At 38.8% G+C, this 17,036-nt stretch overlaps 1 protein-coding gene across 2 annotated transcripts in view; it reads right to left on the reverse strand.

The window, feature by feature from the left end:
* Window positions 1-12,664: 12,664 nt before the first annotated feature.
* PPP3CA (protein phosphatase 3 catalytic subunit alpha) overlaps window positions 12,665-17,036 on the reverse strand; it is a 334,161-nt gene continuing 329,789 nt past the window's right edge. For both annotated transcript variants that reach the window (XM_086406759.1, XM_086406758.1), the window contains one exon: window positions 12,665-15,306. In XM_086406759.1, the coding sequence (XP_086262885.1) occupies window positions 15,110-15,306 (197 nt within the window). In that variant the 3' untranslated portion in view covers window positions 12,665-15,109. The remainder of the gene's footprint in view (window positions 15,307-17,036) is intronic.

Here is a 17,036-nt window from a genome sequence, read left to right on the forward strand (position 1 = left end):
GTGGCTAGATTTTAAAAATCACTTTAAAAAATACTCAATGTCTATTGGAAAAAACACTTTGAGAGAAGGATACTGAGAAATCATGAGAAGGCCAGGGGAAGGCTGATGATGTAGGTCAGGGTGAGGCAAGATGGTGCAATGCTTCTGTAGCAATGGTTGAGAGATTGTGAGCAGGATAGAACTGTGATGCCATGGATACATGTTGAAGAGGAAGCCACGACAAACGCTACAGAGTGTGTTTGGAAACTGCAAGACTTGTTCATTCAAGGTCCAGGTTAAATAGCATTTATCCAAGAAAAGGGACTGTAGCTTCTGATCATAGATTTTTTTTACTAGAAATATGCTAAGAATTCGCCACTCTTTCGATCTTTATTTCCGAAGAGATATTCTATTTCCTTGCCAAAATTTGCTTGCTCAAGTTTTTCCACTTGAGAAGTGAGGTTAAAAGGCAATGTCTTCAACCCAGAGTTCCATTTTCATATTGCTCTGAGTGTCTGCAGATACCCGAGGTACCAAGCTTTTCTCGTAATTAGAATGGGCTCTGCTCGTACTTGGACACGTGAGCAATTCTGTCTTCTAAGTTATTTATATTTGCAGTTGTACCCAAAATGTTGTGCTATGTTTAATAACAAAAATGTGGGTATGAACACGTAAATATTAAGAACAGAAAAACAGGAATGACAAAAGGACAGAATATTGTTTCAACTTAGTGCTATAAACAGGTGACCATAGAAAGTCCGAGTCCACAGTGTGAGTGACGTGTAGGAACTGGATAGAACAGAGTTGTGGGAAGCATGAACTCAGAACAACTCAAGGAAGGTGATCTCAACAGAGAACCCAAAAGACCATGAAAATGTTTGATTTGGAAGAAGCAGCTAGGAGGGCGCACGTGTGTTCAGTTGCATCCGACTCTGCGACCCCAGGACTGTAGCCTCCAGGCTCCTCTGTCCATATTCTCCAGGCAAGGATACTGGAGCGGGTTGCCATGCCCTCCTCCAGGGGATCTTCCAAATCCAGGGATCAAACCTGAATCTCCTGTATTAGCAGGCAGATTCTTCACCACTGTGCCACCTGGAGCAAGAAAAATTCACTCAGTATTTTCAGTGACTTCCTAAATGCAGTAGAAAATTTTTGTTTTCTATTCCTTCTTTTGAGAGTCATCAAACTTGAGGAAATTAATCACTGTGGATGTAAAACAAGGGATAGGTGAGAAGTCAGACTTATGTGCTAAATTAAACACTGCAACACCCCATCATTTTCATTTTAAGCTACTGTTTCTTTTGACCTAAGTGGCTTAATTTGCACGCAATATCCACTCCTTGCAAAAAGCCTTGGTGTAATAGGAGGTCAAAAACATTTGGTATGAAATTAATTAACTACCTTCTAAGCAAGTTCCCCAAAGCATCAGTTTTGCCTTAGGATAGGGTCTGAGAAGGTTTGAAGTGGAAATGTTCCTTACAAGAGAAAAAGAATATTGGAAAAGAAATTAAAACCAAGGGGGAGTGGAAAGAGTTTCGGCACAGATGGCCTGGTTTGTGATGGGAAAAGAGGTCAGGTGTAATATAGCATTTCATTTCATTTCTAAAATGAAAAATGCCTACATATTGGCAAGACAGTCTGGTGTTCTGATTCAGCCAAAGAGGTCATGTCAAACTTTATCTTTTAAGGAAACAGATCATGTAATTGGTTGCTTGAGAGTAATTGAAAGTTGGCACAATTGGAGAGCCATTTCCCCTGAAGACTTGCTCCTCTTAAATTGAGCAAATGTCAGAAGCAGACATTAAAAGGGTAATGTTTGTCTTCTAATTCTCAAAGACTTTATTGTGTGTGTTTCCTGTGGACTTGTGTACATGAACTTTCCTAGGCTTGTGTAAACGGTTCATACCAGGCTGCCTCTGACCACTGATTCCTTAAATGGAAGCAGCATTTCAGAAATGATTAGTGGACTTGAAATAGAAGGAATGGTTAGAACAGTGATTAGTAACTCTTTCAGACCCAATGCCCTCTTTTCATAACAAGCATGTTTGTTGACTAGTGTTGGATTTTTATTAATTTTTTAAAAGCAGAAACATGAAATATAACACAAAGAACTTAATTGCTTTAAACCTCCCTTTTTCGTTGTGTAAGAAAATTATATCCATCTATAGGTGGCTGAAGTTATCCATCACAGTTCTTTTTTAAAAATAATATTTGCATTGATAGAATTTTGAGCTTTCTAGAAAAATATCACTATGACTTAACAATGTTTTGGGGAAGGATAAAAGGATTACTTGTTGATTTTTGGCTTCTGGATTTTCTTTTTAAAATATTCAATCAGAGACTTCTCTGGTCTCTGTGGTCCAGTGGCTAAGACTCTGAGCTTCCAGTGCAGGGTCCTGGTTTGATCCTTGGTCCAGGAACTAGATTCCATTTGCCTTAACAAATAGCTGGCATGCTAGCACGAAGACTGACAATCCTGTGTGCGGAAACTAAGACTTGGCCCTGGCGAGTAAATAAATAGAAACATCTTAAAAAGTTAAAAATCCAATTAAAACATGTGCAGGGTTTTAAACATTCAAGTACTGCTAAAAGGCTTTCCACATAAGCAAAATTCAGTTCAGTCGCTTAGTAGTGTCAGACTTTTTGCAACCCCATGGACTGCAGCACACCAGGCTTCCCTGTCCATCACCAACTCCTGGAGCTTGCTCAAACTCATGTCCATTGAGTGGGTGATGCCATCCAACCATCTCATCCTATATTGTCCCCTTCTCCTGCTTTCATCTTTCCCAGCATCAGCCAAAGTACTGGAGTTTCAGCTTCAACATCAGTCCTTCCAATGAATATTCAGGACTGACCTCTCAAGTGTCTTCTCCAACACCACAGTTCAAAAGCATCAATTCTTTGACACTCAGCTTTCTTTATAGTCCAACTCTCACATCCATACATGACTACTGGAAAAACCATAGCATTGACTAAATGGACCTTTGTTGGCAAACTAACGTCTCTGCTTTTTAATATGCTGTCTAGATTGGTCATAGCTGTTCTTCCAAGGAGCAAGTGTATTTTAATTTCATGGCTGCAGTCACCATCTGCAGTGATTTTGGAGCCCAAGAAAATAAAGTCTCTCACTGTTTCCACTGTTTCCCCATCTATTTGCCATGAAGTGATAGGACTGGATACCATGATCTTAGTTTTTTGAATGTTGAGTTTTAAGCCAACTTTTTCACTCTCCTCTTTCACTTTCATCAAGAGACTCTTTAGTTCCTCTTTGCTTTCAGCCATAAGGGTGGTGTCATCTGGTGGTAAGTGGCATTGCCATACTGTATCTTCCAGCCCTCAGTACCTGCTTCTTAGAGAGAACTCTCTTCAACTCTTAGCCTCTATAGTTTTAAATAACAGGTTTGCACTGCTTTTTCTTTTCTTAAGCTTTATTGAGATATAGTTGATAATAACATTATAATAGATTTAAAGCATACATCATAATGAATTGATATGCATATATATTGTGAAAGGGTTCCCCCATCTAGTTAATTAACACATCCTTCCCCTCGCATTGGAGAAGTAAATGGCAACCTATTTCAGTATTCTTGACTGGGAAATCCTGTGGACAGAGGAACTTGGTGGGCTACAGTCCATGGGTTCACAAAGAGTTGGCCATGACTGAGTGACTGAGCACACATGCTCCCTGTGAAGTAATTGTGTGAACAATTACTTTTGTGTGTGTGTGAGAACATTTAGGTTCTATACTCATAGTGCATTTCTATTGTACAACACTGTATTATAGTTATGTAACTCTAGTCATCATATTATATATTAGATTTTCAGAACTTATTCATCTTAAAACCTTATTTATAAAAAAAATTGTGTGATAATGGATGTTCATTAAACTTACTGTGGTGATCATTTTGTGATACAGGCACATACCAAATTATTTTGCTTTATACCTAAAATTAATACAATGTTACATGTCAACTAAATCCATGTCAATAAAAAGATGAATAATATTTTATTAATTTTAAATATTTTAATTCCTATACAATAAAATTAATAATAACTTCTGTTTTTGTGTACAGTTCTGACTTGTAATACATGTATTGATTCACAGAAACACATCACAATGAAGTCAAACAGACTTTTCATCACACCAGAGAATTCCCTTGTCCTGACCAGACCTTAGCCCCTACCCTAACCATTGACCTATCTGTAACTTGTCACAACAGTTCTGCCTTTTCCAGAATGTCATATGAATGGGATATGGGATCATACAGCATGCAATCTTTATAGACTGGATTCTGTTGAGGCTCAATTCTCCCTTGCTTTTCAGTGGGTCTTGTGACAAACTTTATTCCTGACTATCTTTGTGAGACTCTGTTATGATAATTTCAAGTTTGTTTGGTAAGATAGAGACAGGGGGAAGATTTATTTCAGACCACTATTTTAAGGATTAGGTCTCTCTATAAGCAAAAGTTGAGCAGGATTACTTGGAGCCCCCTTTATAAGATTGGGGTTTTCTAAGGTGTCATTCCTCAACTATGACAAAAATCCACTGTTTTTGTTTAAACCTACATTTGTCTCGCATTTTGCCCATGGGTTAGGAGCTAGGGGAACGTTTTCCAACATGAAACTCATGCTGGCTGCTACACTGTGAGAAATAAAGTCCTTTGTCTCTGATTCCTATTTTTGGTCTCCAACTATGAAACTGATAGATTGTTAGCTTGCAAATTGAGTAAGACCTCAGACCCTTCATGATTCTTGATGCTCCCTCCATTTAGCAAAATGCATTTTAATTCATTATGTTATTGTGTGTATCAGTAGTGTATTCATTTATTGGGGCTGCAGCAACAAAGTATTGATTTAAAACAATAGAAATCTATGGTCTTCCAGTTCTCCAGGCTAGAAGTCTGAAATCAAGGCATCATTTCTCCCTCTGAAACTTGTAGGGGAATTCTTCCTCATTCCTTCTAGCTTCTGGTAGTTTGCCAATCATCTCTAGCGTTTCTGGCTTGCAGCTTTATTATTGCAATATCTGCCTTGGTTGTCACATGGCATTTTCCTTGGGTTTCTCTGTCTTTACATGGCTATCCTGTTATATGCTCACCAATCATATTGGATTAACAGTCCATCTTATTTCAAGTCGACCTCATCTTAATTAATTACCTCTGCAACAATTCTATTCCCAAATAGGGTCACATTCTTAGGTACTGAGGATGGGAACGTCAATATATATTTTGGGGGGTACATAATTCAACCCCATAACAAATAGTTTGTTTCCTTTTACTGTTAAGTAGTATTCCATTGGGGCTTCCATCCTAGTGGCTCAGTCATAGAAGAATCTGCCTGCAGTGAAGGAGGCATGGGTTAGATTCCTATATGGGGAAGATCTTCTGGAGAAGAGAATGGCTACCCACTCTAGTATTCTTGCCTGGAAAATTCTTCGGCCAGAGGAGCCTGGTGGGCTACAGTACACGGGATTGCAGAGTTGGACGTGACTGAGCGACTAACACACCTTTTTGCTTTCATTTCATTGAACTGGATGTACCACAGTTTGTTTATCCATTTATCTGTTGAAGGGCATTTGGGTTGTATAATTTGGGTGCTTATGTATGATGCTGGTATAAACATCTGTGTATAGAGTTTTGTGTGAATAGTAATGTTCATTTCTCTAAAGTAAATGCCTAGGGGTGGGATTGTTGGGTCATATGTTAACTTTATCTGAACCTATTTAACTTTATAAGAAACTGTTTTCCGAGTGGCTGTATCAGTTTGGATTTCCACGAGCAGTGTACAAGAGTTCCAGTTGCTCTGCATCCTTGCAAGCACTTGATATTGTAATTAAAAAATTTTTCTCTGTGTATGTGTTTTGCCATTTCACATAGATGTATAGTGCTTTCTTGTTGTAATTTTATATTTCCCAGTGACTAATAATATTGAGCATCTTTTCATATGTTTATTTGCCACCTGTATAATTGTTTGATATGTTTGTTCAAATCTTTTGCTCATCTTTATATTGGTTAGTATGTTTGTTGTTGCTTTATTAGGAAAACATTTGTATATTTTTTATATCTATGTCTCTTGATAGAGATGTAATTTGAATACATTTTTCCCAGACTATTTTTTGTCCTTTCATTTTCTTAACAATGCCCATTTACAAAGCAAAAACATTTTTAAGTATTATGCAGTTCATCGTACATGTGAAATCTTTGCCTAATCCAAAGTCACAGAAGTATTCTCCTATGCCTTCATCTAAATATTTTATGCTTCGTGTTTTAAAATTTGAGTCTATGATCCATTTTGAGTAAATTTTTGTATAAGACGTGAGGTTGAATTCACTGGTTTCTTTTTTTTTTTTTTTTGTCAATGAAACTTGTTGTTTCAGTATCACTTGCTGAAAAAGTTATCCTTTCTCCATTGAACTGCTCTTCACATTTCTCAATTGACCATTTGTGTGTGTCTATTTCTGGACTTTATTCTGTTCAAAAGCTTGTAAGTTTGTAATCATGGATGCAAACTATTATACATACGGTGGATAAACAGCAAGGCCCTAGTGTATAGCACAGGGAACTATACTCAATACCTGATGATAAGCCATAATGGAAAAGAATATGAAAAAAATGTATATTATGTGTAACTAAATCACTTTGCTGTACGGCAGAAATTAGCAAAACAGTGTAAGTCAGCTATACTTCAATTAAACAAGTTTTTAAAATAGATAAACCATTGGAAAAAAGTTACTTAAGGACAAAAAAAATTTACCTTAATTATTTATTGCTAACTCTTCAAAATTCACTTAGTAACTCTTCCTTTCTTGCTTCTACCAATCAAACTATTTTGTTAAATTTTGTCTAATTCCTACCAGGTTCCTCCATGCAAAGATTCACCTCAGCCCACAAAGCCCTCTTATATATTATGCTTTTGTTTGCTCCTTCTAGACTTACTATGACCCTGCCAGGGTAGTATTTACATGACCATGGTAAGAAATAAATTAAGAAATAGTATAAACTTTGATTTATTTTCAATTTATTTTCATGGTGAAAGGAAGTAACACCAGGAGCTGCAATAGAATTTTTTATAGCTTATCAATGTTTACTTTTAATTAACTGAAAATATTTCATGAGGGTCAACTTTTTGACATTTTCAGGATTCCATATTTAACTTATTCGTAATTGGAGGATAATTACTTTACGATGTTGTGTTGATGTGTGCCACCCAATTCATGTATGTGATAATCTTTTGCAACTGTGAAGACAGAAGCCAAGAGAAAGTGTGAGAAGAAGCATGGAAAGAGCCTAGGTCCTTGATAATATTGAGCCACCAAACTAACCCTGGAGCCACACAGTCCCTTCTGTCCATGTCACAGACTGTAAATGTCTGAACGATCTGAGCACAGTTAATCAGGTATTTGGTCACTTGTAACTGAAAAACCTCCTGATACAAATAACTGATTTGGTTCCCCTTTCACCTCTCTCTCTCCTTTTGTGCCACCAGTCTTACAACCATAGAGGTTGTGTGTGTGCTTAGTCACTCAGTCATGTCAGACTCTTTGAGACCCCATGGATTGCAGCCTGCCAAGGCTCTTCTATCCACGGAATTCTCCAGGCGAGCATTCTGGAGTGGATAGCCATTCCCTTCTCCAGGGGGTCTTCCAGACCCAGGAATTGAACTCGGGTCTCCTGCATTGCAGGCAGATTCTTTGCCATCTGAGCCACCAGGGAAGCCCTAACCATAGTGGTCAACATATCACTATTTTTCTGGAGCTTCTTATTTGCTCTTGCTTTTTCTTCCAGGCTGGAAAGCTTTCTGATCCCCTCCCCGATCACCCCTCACCTACCAACCCACCCTTATAGTAAAAGTCCCAACCAAATACCATTTCTTCTAGAAGGGTTTTCTGACTACATGAACCTCCCCAACTCCCACCACACTCACACATACCTCCAAGTACACTCACACACACACACATACACACAATCTTCATCTATAGAATATTTATTTTAAGGACCCATATGACTCAGTATGCTGCTAAATACCACATCCACAGCTAAAGTTTACTGAATGATTATTTTGTGCCAGTTACCATGCAAGTACTTTATTTGCACTATGCTTTTTAATCTTCAAGGAAAGTTTATGAATTACTCATATTGCCTTCATTTTACCAAGAATACAGTGAGGTTTAAAGAAGCTTAGGAAGTTTATCAAGGTCACACAGGTAACTGGTAAGCAGAACTATAAAAATTCCAACTCAGTTCTAATTCCAGGCTGGAACTCATATAGAGTACATTGCACAGAAGTGAACATGTGTTGCACAAAATACTGATTTCTTTCACTGTTATTGTATCTTGTGAGAGGAGAGATTGTGACTTGAATTTCATTGCATGTTCCTCTCTGCTCACACCTGCCTAGCACAAAGAGCTGAGCCAGAGTTCCTGCCCGCTTATCCGAGTGACATGCCGGGCTCCAGCTGCAGCCTGACCCTTTCTATAAAAACATCTATCTATGTTAGTCTTTGGTCAGTCCTGTCAGAACTGGGGTAAGTTAATTCTCTCTAAGGTGTTGTTAGCAGCTGACAGTGGCTTGTAGTGTTCTTCTCTACTGTGAATCTTTTAATAAAGGACTTCTGGAGAAAGTATTGTTGAAGTCAAAGGAATGACTTTCTCATAGTAAAACTTTAGGTACACTATAAGATTCTTAAAGATAAACCAGCTGGTGGTGATAGGGAGTGCGATTGTTATCATAGGAGGAATGATGTGGAGGAAACAGTCATTTCAATAGGAAAGCATTTCCTTCACTTTGAGACACATGAGGTTTTTTCATTGATTCTTCACAGAAGAGTATTTGGAGTTACCACCTGGTCTCTGTTTTTTGGTAAGTCTTGAAAAGGCCACCACATCCTCCCCATAACCTGTCTAGTAGTGGATGTTGAGGTTTACATAAATACTTTAAGTTTCCATATTTTCATCTAAATTAATATTCATTAAACTGTAAGCAAAAATTAAATTCATTCTGTGCAGTAGCAATGTGTGCATGCTAAGTTGCTTCATTTGTGTCAACTTTTTGCAACTCTATGGACTGTGCCCTGCCAAGCTCCTCTGTCCATGGGGTACTCCAGGTAAGAATACTGGAGTGAGCTGCCATTTTCTTCTCCAGGGGATCTTCCCAGCCCAGGGAGTAAACCCACATCTTTTATGTCTCCTGCATTGGCAGGCAGGTTCTTTACCACAAGCACCACCTTGGAGGCTATTGCAATTGTGAACAGTAAAATATTTGTCCACGCCAGATACTCTGTTGAATTAGAGAGGACTGAACTTTAAATTTTCTATAGAAATAAAGTAGAACATGGTTTCTCAAACTTGTCTGATCATAAGAATTTTGGTGATGCTCATTAAAATATAGATTCTACTCCAGACCTTCAGGTCTAAGGAAAGACTTATGAGAAAGAGTGGGAAAACTGAGGCAGGGTAAGTTTTTTCACCGTCCTTTAATAAGGGTTTGCCACTTGGACTCTGGGGTAATGCATATCTTGAGATCACACTGAAAACATTTTCATTCTCTTTCCCTCCCTGCTACTCTTCCAAGAAATGTTATGCCAGGCACTGTTACATGCTGAGAAAACAAAGATAAGCAACAATTCTTGCTGAAGTGTCAGACAAAGACAATGGACAATTAAACAGTGTATTAAATGCTAAAATAGAGGCAGTACAGGACACTACGCATTTAAGAGAGGAGGAAATGCCTGGTCCGAGTATTTAAGGTAAATTTGACATCCAAAAAGGAGAGGTCGTTCCACATAGAAAGAAGATGTATAAATAAAGACCTAGAGGCTTAAGGAAACCTGGTGTTTTCTGAACACTGTTAAATGTCTGGCATGGCTGAAGCTCAAGTTCCGGTTGGGGAAGTGGGGGTAGAACGGGAAGAGTCAGATTGTGAACAGCCTCACGCGCCGCCTTGAAGATGTTGGACTTGGCGCTGTTGGTAATGTGGAACTGTTTGGGAAGAAATCTACATGTCCCTTGCACTTAATGTAAACTGATTTCAGAATATAACTTGATAAGAACCTCCTAAAACTGGAGTTTAAGACAACTTTGCTTTGCGCTAACCTTACATAATAGTCTTTGAGCTTTCTAATCTAGTGGAGACTCTTCTCAGCAGACATCTTATATAGAACACAACGTACAAAGCAGATTAACAGGCTGTTTTGGCTGATGCAGAAAGCTCAGCCCCATGACGTTCCTATAAACACGAGGTTCCCAGGAACAGTCTGCAAACTAAAGTTCTGTGCTCCCCAGAGACTGGATAATTAGATGGAATTGGACTGTTTCTGTTGGAAGGTAGCTTCAATATTATCTCTGAAGGGAGCGCCTTCTGCTGTATCCAGCATGGCTCTTTCCATGGAGCATTGTTCAGAAGATGCTTGTGGCACTGAATTGAGTCTGCCTAGGTTTTAATCCTTCCTGTGAAGGGGAGGCCTCCACTTTCTTCTAAAGTTTACTCTCTAGTTAAGCTGCCTCATTCACTAGCAACATCTATGGTCAGTAGGCATCATTCTGATTTAAGCACGGTCTTTTGGAATAATCAACTCAATGTTAAGGCTATTATGTCTCTTTCCTTTTACCTTTTAAGTTTCTTTAATTGTTCCTTAAAATAGCCTCTCTTCCTTGCTGGGTCCCTGTTTTCCCACATGATTCCAATTTGCCAGTATTGCCTCTTGAAAATGCCATCACCAGGAATACGACCATTTCTTTGGGCACTTCTTTTCTCCCGTTGGAGAAAGAAATGGCAACCCACTCCAGCATTCTTGCCTGGAGAATTCCTTGAATAGAGCCTGCCTAGCTACAGTTCATATGTTGCAGAGTTGGACATGACTGAGTGACTTTCACTTTTCACTTTTGCCTCCCATAACTAGGTATACATTTACAAAAAAATAAATTCATCATGAAAGGACCTCACCAGGGGCTTCTGTGGTTGGCATTACCTCAAATTTTATATAAAAGGAATAAAGATGAAAGAGCAAGTAAAAATGGCATTACAAAGCAGCTGAGCCTTAAGCCAGACACTGTCATACTGTTTTAGTAAGACAGAATGCTAACATTTAACATTGTAATGAAAATTGATAGGCTGTCAAGATTGTCGGGCTTCCCTGGTGGCTCAGTGGTACAGAATCCACCTGCCAATGCAGGAGATGTGGGCTCAATCCCTGGGTTGGGAAGATTCCTTGGAAAAGGGAATGGCAACACACTCCAGTGTTTTTGCTTGGGAAAATAATCCATGGGGCCGCAAAAAGTTGGACACGACTTAGCAGCTAAATAACAAAACCGCCAGGCGTTTGTGTGTGTGTGTGTGTCTGTGTGTGGAAAAAATACTAGCTTAGAACAATCCGAGGAACACAGCAGAGGCTTTCTGTGGCATGAATAAAGTCGAAGGCTACCTACAATAGGAAAAGGACAAACGTTAGTCTGGGTATCACAGATTTGCCCAGCTCAAGGGGCTTCCAGTCTTGAAACAAATGCAGGCAGGCAGGACAAGCTTCAAGGTCCCTGCTTCTCAGCAGAGTATGACAAGAGGGATCCAGCACATGGGAGACATTGAACTAGTCAAGGACAAGGGTGAGACGTTCAAGTCATCCCCATGGTACAGTCCCTCCTGTGGCGCTGGCTTCAAGTTGGGACCCTAGTTTCTAGGCAGAAAGATGGATGTGTCCTCAGGTTTATAATTTCACATAAATGTGGTGGGGAGAGAAGGTTAGAAATGTATCGGGACAAGATCCTTCTGGGGGATTCGGCATCAGCACGACACTCTCTAGGCTGTTAGCCCAAGATGCTTGCCCTCTGACACTTCCCTGTCCTTGGGAACCCCACAGTCGACACCCTGAGAGGTTCCTCCCTTCGTCCCTTTGCTCCTCATACAAGTTTAGTGTCTGAAGATTTTTCTTTCTGTTCTTCAAAAAATATTTTAAAAGACTACGCAAGTGAAGTGAAAGAAGAAGTCAAAGTTGCTCAGTCTGACTCTTTGTGACCCCATGGGCTATACAGTCCATGGAATTCTCCAGGCCAGAATACTGGAGTGGGTAGCCTTTCCTTTCTCCAGGGGATCTTCCCAACCCAGTGACCGAACCCAGATCTCCCACATTGCAGGCGGATTCTTTACCAGCTGAGCCACAGGGGAAGCCCAAGAAAACTGGAGTGGGTAGCCTACCCTTCTCCAGCGGATCTTCCCTACTCAGGAATCAAACCAGGGTCTCCTGCCTTAAAGGTGGATTCTTTACCAACTGAGCTATCAGGGAAGCCTTTTAAAACTATAAGTAGAGGATATTTTAGGTAAGAAAGCTTGCTGACCTCGGGTCAGTCAAATCTAGCTCTTAATCCTTGACAAGCTAGATAAAAATTCTGCACTGGGTTTGAACCCCATGAGATATAAGTCACCTTGGGGGAGGGTGAAGAGGGGCAGAAGACAGAAGGCTGTGTGTGTGTGTTTAGCCAGAGTCACTGGAATTAGCAACGTAAGAAACCAGCAGTTTCCCCAAAGGCGAAGGAGATAGAGCTAATACCTGATGATCAGGCATGCTACCTCTTTTAGAGAAATAACTTCAGCTCTACATTGATTTCTCTGATAGACTGAATTATTATGCAAAAATATACGCTATAACTTTCCTAACTACTGAGCAGAAAGACCAGGCAATACTCACATCAACCGCTTATTTTAATGTCAAATGTTTATTTCTATGCCATAGTTGCCTCAGCACAATTTGTGAAAGAAAGGAATCCAAAGAAAAGATTTTTTTTTGGTTGGGATATTTTCTCTGCAGTTATAAGAAAGAAAATAAACACCTTGGTATCAGAATTACCATTTTTTCATATCATTCTAATAAATATAGCATCTAAATATTTTCCTTGGGTGTCATCTTTTTAAAGGATGGAAAAATACCCACAGGGGGAAAAAGGCTTGAATTCATCAAAATAAATTTGGGATAGTCTTTGTCAGAGAATATATCTAGAACATCTTTGTTCTGGTACACTATATCACTAATTGCCATATTCTTATTATTTAATATAACAGGCATACTTTATTACATAAAACAAAGTGCAGTGAAAATGAACAATGTTAGAAACAAACTAATATTTGGTGTATCTTAAATCTTCAGGTGATTAGATATTAGCTGAAGCGCCGGGATACAAATGTCACTATTGATACAAATGCAATTCTCTTCTGCAGTGAAAATGCACTTAGTAGCTGAGTTCTTTTTGATTTAGCAGACAGGGCATCCAATACAACTGAAACAACCTGATAACAATTTTTTTTTTTTTTCAATAAAAAGGAATGCTCTGGTTCTTAACTGGCTCCCATCTTCAAGGGAGCCAGAAGACAGCATTTGCTCTTCCAAGATTTTTCTCTTGTCTGATTTGACACACAGAGCCACCAAGATTCTTAAAGTGGAAGCAGGCACCACACCTGAGAGCACGAGGCTCTAGACAAGCCAGTTAGGGTCAGTCTACGATGCCTGCAGTGGGCCCAGCACCTAGAGACAGCATGGTGGCTGTGCATGTAAATCCTTTCAGCAGACTCAGGGAAAGGAGGAGAGTTCTTTAAGTTCATGCACATTTTATTGAGTAGTAATATAAAATGCTTTTTTCTTTTTCATTGTTACAAGTGCATGCTTTGATTGCCAACATCTCAGAAGTCAAATTACAAAGGCAAGGCTTTAGGCTGTAGTGAATTACTTGGGCACTTATACAATTTTTAAAAAATATGAATGGACTTTTGTGGTGGTGGTTGTTTTCAGAATGAACCAGTTGTAACCCGTAACTGATATACAAAGGGAAAAAAGTGAAAAAAGTACAGATTTTGTGGCACATGACAGAACAGAACAAAATAACTAAACCGTTATGACGTTAACAGTTACCATGCATTTAGAGTTCCACATGTAACTACAAACTTATTTAAATTTCACAAGGTTTGCTAAACATGCTAACCATCTATATGTGCACTGACAAGCTTATGTTAAAAACTTTTAAGAATACTCTCCCCTTTAGATTTTTTCAAAGCTTTTTTTTGATTACAAAATTTCAAAGGCATGAAGCATTTTAGAGAATATAAAGTACGCCAGTATACATACATTTCCAGTATATGTCAGACCACTAAGCGCATTACAGTCTCATACAGGCCGATACAGCCATTTTGTTTCTTAAAAAACATGCATAGGCAGATTTTTTTTTTTTTTACAGAATATAGATGCTTTATCACTGTACTTAATATGGTGTCTTGTTTACTATACTTAAAAATGCACCACTCATAAATATTTAATTCAGCAAGCCACAACCAAGACTTGATTTATCAACAAAAACCCCTAAATATAAACAGCAAAAAAAAAAAAAGATAGAAGTAAGTATTCCAGTTTTTTAAAACTTAAAGAAAAGAAAAGGAAAGGTATTCATTGCTAAAGTAATGCGTGTTATATGGAAAGAAAGGCATTCAAAGCACACTAAAGAAACCTGAGGTAAGCATAATCTGTACAAAATTAAACTGTCCTTTTTGGCATTTTAACAAATTTGCAACATTCTTTTTTTTTTTCTTTTTCTGTTTTTTTTTTTTTTTTTAAGACTGCCTAATTCATTTTATAGCCATTGTCTGACAAGAGTAGCAAAACATTATCAATAAATAGTCCTTATTTAGTTTGTACATCATTTTGTTAAAAATGGTTGATGTCATCCATTTTTAGTGCTGCAACTGTAAACGTACAATAGAGTAAGAAATTAGACAAAGTTTTCGTGTCCAGTAACATAATAAAAGACCTCTCGTTAACCTAGCTAGAAGTCCCCCAATGCAGTAGGAAAACATGTACATTCCCCTAACATTGCAGTATATACTAGCATTAGCTTTCTTTTAAAATTTTTTTTTCCCTATAAGCATTTTTTAAAAGGCATACCCAAAAGAGGTGTTTAATCACCACCCCCACCAAAATATAGTTTATAATTCTCTCTCTCTCTTTTTTAATGATAGTGTAAACTGAATCCAACTCCTGGCCCCAGAGCAAATAAGCTACCATCAGAGGCAAGAATATCCAACTGCTGATACGCAGCCATCCCCATCAGGCCCTGCAGCTCAAAAAAAAAAAAAAAAAAAAAAGGTGAACAGGAAGTGGTCACTGGATATTGCTGCTATTACTGCCATTGCTGTCCGTGCCGTTAGTCTCTGAGGCGAGAGCCTTGTTGATGGAGTTAAGGTTGGCGTCAGAGGGCATGGCATCTCTGCGAGGTGGCATCCTCTCGTTAATTCGGTCTAAGCCCTTGGCCTCCTCGAAGCTAGTGATCTTATGTTGTGGTGAAAATCCTTTGATAGCTAAACGGAAAATCATTAAGAAAAGAAAAATCAGGGTTAGCCAGAGGAACACAAAGGGCACAGCTGTTGCATCAGGTGATGTTAGAAATTTCGCAGTGAGAGAGGGAATCCTTTAGTAGAGAACAACGTGACGGGACCTGAACACAACACAACAGACTCCTTACCATACCCGAAGATAACCGAGAGGTTTGGTAACAGCCAATGTCTCTTGCCAACCAAAATGTCCTCTTCAAGTTAGTAAGATGTAAAGTTTTTCTTGTCTTCATGAATGGTTAGATCCACGAAGTGGTATATAAAAAGGAAGCTTGCTACCAGTAAGAGGTCTCCAGGCCCAGCATCCACTGGCCACATCCTTGGCACAAGTACTGTATTAAATGCCCTAACCCAGAGGGGCAGGACATGGCCCTACTTTGACTATTCCATTGTGCTAGTAATGGCAAATTCAGTAGACTCACTGAAGCAGCTAGACCTAAAAATCTAGTAAAGAGCTTACAGCAGAAACTAAAAGGAGCTACAAAAGGAAAGAACTTGGGGCATTTCCATGCCATCTCAGCATCCCAGAGAGATTTTCTTGGCAAACAGTTCAACGGTGGCATGAAAAAAAAAAAAAGAAATTATAAACACCTGCTTCTCCACTCAACTTAGGAAATATGTGGAGTGGATGACAAGGTAAAAGAAATTGAGAAAAATCAAGATCAGATCACTAAGCAGAAAAATTTGGTCTTTCCATCAGCAGCAAACAGGCCAAACTGATGTTCATCTGGTCTACTGCATAAATTAAAGAAAAACTCTTTCTTAGTAGATCAATGTAGATATTAAGCGATGGTTCACAAATCACAAAGGGAAAACACTTTGCAAAAATGAATGGGAATGGTTTGGGCCTTATCCAATGAAAACATGGAATTTTCAAAAGGGGAGCACCGATATTTGATTTTTTTTTTTCCAGGTATCCTACTATGCTCCAGAGATAGATAAAGCATTTGCACGAGAGACTTAAGGTTTTCTTCAATGGGTGCACCAACCAGTGAGCTGAAAATAAAGTACATAAATGGGGAACCATACATAAATGGGGAACACCAGATTGCTTTACTCCCTGTGAAAACGCAAGCCAGACACTGAAGGGCCAATCACCAGTGTTGAATTGGGCTGCATCTCCATGGCTGATGAAGGACAATTTCATTGTACCTTTGTCCTTCCTACCCTATTTGAGAAAAAAAGGAAAGCAGTTTCAAGCCGAAACTTTGCTAGCCACTCCCACACAAATGTACAGTGCTTTTCATTAGTATGGATGAGATTCTTAAAAGATAGACACAGTTGCTTCCAAACTCGTTAAACGATGAGAAACAGTTCGTTCCCCCTCTGCATTTTAAAGGTTAGCATCATGGTGATTAGTCAACTATGAGAGGAAGAAGATAGGGGAATGGGGAAAGACCAAGGCCCAAAGCAAAGCTTTTTAATTCTTCTCTAATTCAGTCAGAAATCACAAAAATAACAGAGCTGTCTAATGAGCACCCACCCTGAAAATGAACTCAGTGATTTTCAGGGACAAAGCAGTATCTACTGTTTTGCTAAACTACTGTGAATATCATTTCATCATAATGAATAAATATAAAAAGTTAGTCATCATAATTGATGATGCGATTTTATGAATTGAAATGGTAAAAGTGCAATCTCTTTTTTAGGTTGTGTAAGGTCTGAAAAGCCAATAGAGTGGGAGCATAGAATTTCAA

This window comes from Bos grunniens, chromosome 6 (assembly GCF_055505025.1).
Source record: "Bos grunniens cultivar Pamir isolate PY7600 chromosome 6, Bosgru_T2T1.0, whole genome shotgun sequence".
Lineage (NCBI taxonomy): Eukaryota > Metazoa > Chordata > Mammalia > Artiodactyla > Bovidae > Bos > Bos grunniens.